Source organism: Dryas octopetala, chromosome 6, assembly GCF_963921425.1.
Source record: "Dryas octopetala chromosome 6, drDryOcto1.1, whole genome shotgun sequence".
Classification (NCBI taxonomy): Eukaryota; Viridiplantae; Streptophyta; class Magnoliopsida; order Rosales; family Rosaceae; genus Dryas; species Dryas octopetala.
In genome coordinates, this window is record NC_141371.1 from 20,561,478 (window position 1) to 20,568,256 (window position 6,779).

At 36.4% G+C, this 6,779-nt stretch overlaps 1 protein-coding gene across 1 annotated transcript; it reads left to right on the plus strand.

Annotated features, from left to right (window-relative positions):
* Positions 1–394: 394 nt before the first annotated feature.
* On the plus strand, positions 395–2,733 carry LOC147283168 (polygalacturonase At1g48100-like). Its single transcript, XM_086246988.1, has 6 exons — positions 395–1,031; positions 1,140–1,307; positions 1,401–1,445; positions 1,540–1,747; positions 1,827–1,908; positions 2,007–2,733. The coding sequence occupies exons 1-6, from the start codon at positions 609–611 to the stop codon at positions 2,506–2,508; spliced, it is 1,428 nt and encodes a 475-aa protein (XP_086103114.1). The 5' UTR covers positions 395–608; the 3' UTR covers positions 2,509–2,733.
* The last annotated feature ends 4,046 nt before the right edge of the window (positions 2,734–6,779 follow it).

Sequence of the window (6,779 nt, forward strand, 5' to 3'; positions counted from 1 at the left end):
CTATTATTATAATATATGTGACTGTTGCAATAACTAAATTCGGGACCAAAGAGAGTGACAGTTATGGGAAGAACATGGGGGGGCTTATCGATTGCCCACCCATTCCAATTCCTTTCATTCCGTTACCTTTTTCCCTGAACCCTGAAAAAAATAAAAAGAAAAAATTGTATAAAAAAAAAGGGCCACTGCTTAAATGGTATTGCATGGTCGGTTCCCGCCCCCTAAAACCATTAAAATATGAAGAGATTTAGGTTTGAATCACCTTCCACTACCACCAATTCTCTATTCTATTCTATTATATATACAGACTCATCAGCCTTTCTGATTCTCCATATATTCCAAAGCTTCTACTCTCTAGCTACATCTTGTGCAACTTGTTCTACTACTGACCACAGTGGTCACACACACACACAGAGTCCACTAGCTTCTACTTCCAAAACATAGGGTGCATTTATTCTCACATTTCTCTGATGACAGTGACCAACCCATTAATTTCTTGAGTTTCAGTAAGGGGAAAGTAGAGTTTTTCTTTGTTAGTTATACAATTCATTCTCTTTGTTCCCACATTGACTTCCACTAGTTAAAGTGAATAGCTCAAGCCTCAAAATATGATGAAGAATTGCAAGTTGTCACTGCTGGTGTTCTACATTTTATTCTTTTGCTTTCTTCTCTCCACCCAAGCCAGATGGCATCACCATACAAACCACAAGCACACCCACCAACCTCACAAGCAATATTCTTACATTTCACAACCTCCTTCCTCTTCACCTGAGACTGCTGCTAGTGCTAGTGCTAGCCCACCTGTTGAGCCTCCAACCAAATCATACAATTCCTCCCCTGGTGTTTTTGATGTGAGATCATTTGGTGTTGTTGGGGATGGCCAAACTGATGATACTCAGGCATTTAAGATGGCATGGGACACAGCCTGCCAAAGCGAATCAGCAGCGCGGATCCTCGTTCCCCATGGTTTATCAGTCATGATTCAATCTACAATATTCACTGGTCCCTGCCTTGGGGCTCTGGTGTTACAGGTAATGTATTAATTCTAGGCCTTGTTTGTAGATTAATAGATTATTCTTTAGGAAAGTATTTAAATGACTAACATGGTTTTGTATTGGGTAAATTTTGGTACTGAGAAGGTTGATGGAACTATAGTGCCACCTGATGGACCAGACTCCTGGCCAAAGAACAACAGCAGGCACCAATGGCTTGTATTTTACAGAATTGACGGGATGTCGTTGCAAGGAGGTGGTGTAATTGATGGGAGAGGAGAGAAATGGTGGAATCTTCCCTGCAAACCCCACAAGGTATTTAATTCTTAATTTACCAATGGCTTGTATTCTATGTGAAATTTTTTGTAATTGAGGCAATTGCTGATCCTTGCAAATCTAATGTTACAGGGGATAAATGGAACCACATTGCCTGGACCATGTGATAGCCCAACTGTAAGTTGAAAACATTGCTTGTATGTTATATATCAGCTATATATATAAGTTTAGTCATGAGCTTTAATCCAATATTATTATGATTTCAATGCAGGCCATTAGGTTCTTCATGAGTTCCAACTTGACAGTACAAGGACTTAGAATCAAGAATAGCCCCCAGTTCCATTTCAGATTTGATAATTGCAGGAATGTGCATATAGAGTCCATTTTTATAACAGCCCCTGCAAAGAGTCCAAACACAGATGGGATTCACATAGAGAACACAAATGATGTCCAGATTTATAATTCAGTAATTTCCAATGGTAAGTGAAAAACCTTCAAATCTTCTAATTAATTAATTCTCCCCACCTATTTGTTAATAATCCCTCTTCTGTTCTGTAGGTGATGATTGTGTGTCAATTGGCTCAGGCTGTTATGATGTAGACATAAGGAACATCACTTGTGGACCTGGTCATGGAATCAGGTACTCTATTGCTTTTCATCAAAATAATCTAATTAAATTAAAGTCTTACAAACTTTTCCTTTTCATTACAAATAACTTATCCTTGTTCTTCTGTTCAGCATTGGGAGTCTAGGAAATCACAACTCGCGAGCATGTGTTTCGAATATTACGGTTAGAGACTCAATAATCAAAAATACGGACAACGGAGTTAGGATCAAGACATGGCAGGGAGGATCAGGATCAGTATTTGGAGTAACATTCAGTAACATTCACATGGATAATGTGAGGAACCCCATTATGATTGACCAGTTCTACTGCCTTACCAAGGGGTGCACCAACCAAACTTCAGCAGTGTTTGTATCAGACATACTGTATTCAAACATCAAGGGGACTTATGATGTGAGGAGTTCCCCAATGCATTTTGCCTGCAGTGATTCTCTCCCATGCACCAACTTGACTATCTCAGATGTTGAGCTTCTTCCTGCTATTGGAGATGTGGTGTTGGACCCTTATTGTTGGAATGCTTATGGAGAATTGCAGACACTAACTATTCCACCAGTCTCCTGCTTGTTGGAGGGTCTTCCTAGATCCCTAATGGATAGTGACATAGAGCATTGCTGACTCACTGAATGGAGTGGGTATTCATCTGTAAAGCAAATAATCCATGCATGTATGTACATAATTAAAAGAGGACTTTTGTTTTGAGTTCCTCTTCAGGATGGTAAATCTGATTATTGTGTGATTATAGAGGAGTGGTGTTTTATGTAAGCTCCCTATATATATATGAAGTATGTTTTTTTCTGAATCCTCATGTCCCAGATATGATATTTGCTTCTAATTAAAAGAGATGATCAAATTGAATTCTAATAATTTGTGGGAGAAACTTTTCTGCAACTAGAAATAAACATTGAAGGAACATAATGTTAGACAACCATTGCAACCCAAAAACTTAAAAAGCCTACGGTTTAGGACAGCTCCACTTGCATGTTAACATAATGTGTGACTAGTTGGAAATGAGGATGGAGGTTTTGAACTCAAGACGTCTTGAAACCAAAGCTGTGGTATCATGTTAAGCAGCTACTACACCCAAAAAATTTAAGTTAAGGAATGAACTGACAATATATATCAAACTAATCCTTAAAATTAAAGAGCAGCCATGAATGCCATTCACAGATGAGTGATGACCAGGCTAGTAACCTCTTTTTATTTCCTCTCATTCAGTGCACCAAAAGGTATGTGAAAATGCATGTAATGAACAACTGAGACACCATGCAGAGCAGGGCATCCACATAGCATTCGTTTTTATTAACTGGGGCCACCACATTGCAACATAAGAATAATCATGTACTCAAGCACTTTAGAAATCTTACAATTAATTGATGTGATTCATCTCACCCATTAAATGCCAAATGTATCATTCTTGTTATAAGGTCAGTAAATGAGCAGCAAATTAAAGCCTGCCACTCATTAAACATTCTATAAAGTGCTAAAAAAGTGGTAATAAAAGCTTATATTTCTGACGCATGTTTGTCAAGTTGATGCATGGGAAGCTTGAATTATTTATTTCCTTCCCTCTCTGCAAAAACCAGAGCCCCACAATTTAAATAAGAAACAAATTAATCAATGTTAAAATCTTGCAGCAGTATTGAAAGTCTAAAAGTTGTGTGCTACATATATAAAATTGATTAGTGATGGAATATGGCAAAAGGATGAGAGATTTATGATGCCCTTCACTTTTGAACCGAATTAAAAAAAGTAGAAGATTCCAAATTGCAGTATGTCAAGCTTGTTTGTGTGTGGAAGATAGAGACAAGAATTACATAAATAAGTAGAGTTCAAAATGAAAAGTTAGCAGGGTACAATTAATTAATTAATATATGCCAGGGCAGAAGAGGATGAGAAATGATGATGATTAGAGAATAATAAGCATGTGAGAGTGAGTGAAGTTACGAGGATTAATTGTTGACCACAGCAGTGAGCACTAACTTTGATAAAGAATTGATCATAATATTGGATGTTGAAGAGAGAGAGAGAGAGAGAGAGAGAGAGAGAGAGAGAGAGAGAGAGAGAGAGAGAGAGAGAGAGAGAGAGTGAGTGATGAGGGACAAGTCTCTTTATTCTTTGTTGCACGCGCAGTGTCTACATTACTCATGGTTGATGGTAGCTTCAGGGTGTCCATAGGAATGAGGTTACATTCATTCATTCAGTAGAGTGTAGAAGAGGGTAGGCTGAAAAAGTGGGGGTCGGTGCACGGGCTAATGTCCAATGGTCACCCACCAATCTTACCTTTTCACATATTAGAATATAATATTTTAGGTTTTTTGACCCCTCAAGGGCCTCAACATCTATCTAGTTTTCTCACATATGTTCCCTTTTCATCGAGTGATGGGGCTCATGACTTGTAGTCTTGTGCTAAATTCTCAGCACAAATAAGACTTTGTGAAGCTGGGATTTGTATAAGAAAATTATCTTACATATGACATAACCCTTAGGATCGAGTTAGGTCCCCTACCTCTTTCTATGCTTCAAATTAAAGCTTTTTCAGCTTTTGGCCCATGCCATTCTTAGTTTCTGAGTGTTGTTGATCAGTCTCTATTAATTAGTTTTTGAGATTTAATTTTTATTTGAAACATACTTATTTGTTAGACTTAAAATTCATGAGGTTGCATGTGAGGAAAAATATTGATAACTTGATATATCATTTATTCATTGCCTCACAGTTTAAACTTGTAGAGACCAAAATACAAAATACACACTCTATGCATTAATATGAAATTCTTAATTTCCATTTTTCTAATGAGAATTTGGAAGGGTTGTAAGTTACAAAATCTATGTGGTTAACCCCATGACATATGATATGCACACATAACTACATAACCATTATCTCAATTAAAGCCACTCCACCCGACAATGGTGAGGACAAAGTATCCTCACAAATAAAGATCATGTGCACTAGGAAAAAACATCACATCTGAAATGTCACATGAAATGTAGTGCTTGTGTTTGCAGCTTCAAAAGTAAAGAGATTTGAAGCTCTCACTGCCATAGAAATGCTGGAATGTCGCATGAATATGGGCATGGCAGGCTGCCTAAAGTTTACCCAAAAAGAGAAAAGGAATATTCTAGCAACCCGGCCACTAGCTTACACCATCTCCCATCTACCCACCTCAAACTTAATAAATATATCCATGATATATAACATAGTACTACTAATTACCTATAAATGACATGTAAAGAGCAAATTGTATTTGCCATACTTGGCTTTATTGAGAGGTAAGAATGAGAAAATCCAAGAACAAAACAAAAAAGAAACTCAGAGCTAGAGGGACATATTAGTGGAAGAGAGAATAAGATCGAACCTTTAGAAGTCATATTTGTTCAATCATCATATATCTTATGTCCTTTTATCTTTCCATTAAATGCCTCAAAATTAATCTGAAGGAAAGAAATGGGTGGGTGGGTGGTTTCTAAAGCACAGGCAGGGCCACACACCCAATATACTATAACATCACCAAATTTACTTGCTATTCAACTGAAAATTGTTGCTTAATTGCCACCTTTTGCTGCATCGATTTTAATCTCTCAACCAAGAATAGAAAACATCCATAAACACCAATATTAAGTTTGAGAGCATTGTTGGAGTTGCTCTAAGAAAGTAAAGAAGAGTACTGTGAGTGTGAGAATAATAAAGAGTCGTATATATGTGTGAGATTTACTTGAGTATAAGGCTTTGTAGCTACTTTGTACTGAAGTCATATAAGCGCTTTACATACAATTAATACACATAAGAAGTCAAATGTGTTGGGTGCATGATCATTCTTAGGTCAAATTATAATTTTAATCAATGCTCAAAATTTTCACTTTAATATTGGTAATTTTTATTTCGATCATCAATCGTATTCATGTTGTTAGTTAGTAATTACGTACAATTAATTGACAGAATCTAAAGATACATACATGATAATTTCAATCTTTGCACATAACTATGTGATGATTTAAAATAACATTAAAAAATATAAAAAAAATTTGGCCTGAGCACAAAAATTTTGAACTACATGTCAGGTGAGCATCTGGTCAATTCATTTGGATGAAAATATTGAACTAACTTTAATTGTATTCCTTAATTATGTACGAAAATGTGATTGACAAAATCAAAACTATATGAAACCAAATTGGATGACAAAATTAAAATTATGATGACCAAAATGGAAAGTGGCTTTAACTATGTAGACCTAATTCTTAATTAAAGTCTTATGACTCAGACAAATAGGGAGATTAAGGGTCACTACAAGAAATGTGAGCAAAGCTCATCCTCATTGGTGGCATAGAATGAGGTGATAATTGGGCAATAAACACTGAAGTGCCTCGATTTTAACAAAAATTGGTGGCAATTAGGCAATAGGGACTAAAGTTCCCAATTGCTACCTCATTTTGTGTCACCAATGAGAGTTGTGCTTTGCTCACATTTCTTGTAGTGGGTCTACAAGTCCAAGACAACCTCTATAGTCTTGTTTAATTAGGTACATAACCCATTTGATATTTTTAAGGGCAAGTGGAGGCCCAGTACAAAGTCCGTGAGCACCTTGAGTCCAAGATATATAACTTCTCACTACTACAAAAAACGTAATAGACATCGGTCAATAGACAACGGTTTGTATTTTTGCCGTTATTTTAATTTACCACACAACGGTTTTTAACAAACCGTTATATTAAAGTATATTATCCCATGGTATTTGGTTTGATAATGTTTCCTAACAATTAACAGACAATAGTATTAGGAAATACCGTTGTGTTGGGCAAGTTTCAAAAAAATAAAAATTTTCGGGTCTTTGTATTTGACAAAGCGCGTGACTGCGTTAATGAAATCATATCACGCCTTAAGTCTTTTGGGT

Bases quoted from the DNA above. Each gene is read 5' to 3' on its own strand.
- LOC147283168 (XM_086246988.1), top strand. From the start codon at position 609: ATGATGAAGAATTGCAAGTTGTCACTGCTGGTGTTCTACATTTTATTC. The intron at 1,308-1,400 runs GTATTTAATTCT...CTAATGTTACAG, and splicing joins TTCCCTGCAAACCCCACAAG to GGGATAAATGGAACCACATT. The intron at 1,909-2,006 runs GTACTCTATTGC...TCTTCTGTTCAG, and splicing joins GGACCTGGTCATGGAATCAG to CATTGGGAGTCTAGGAAATC.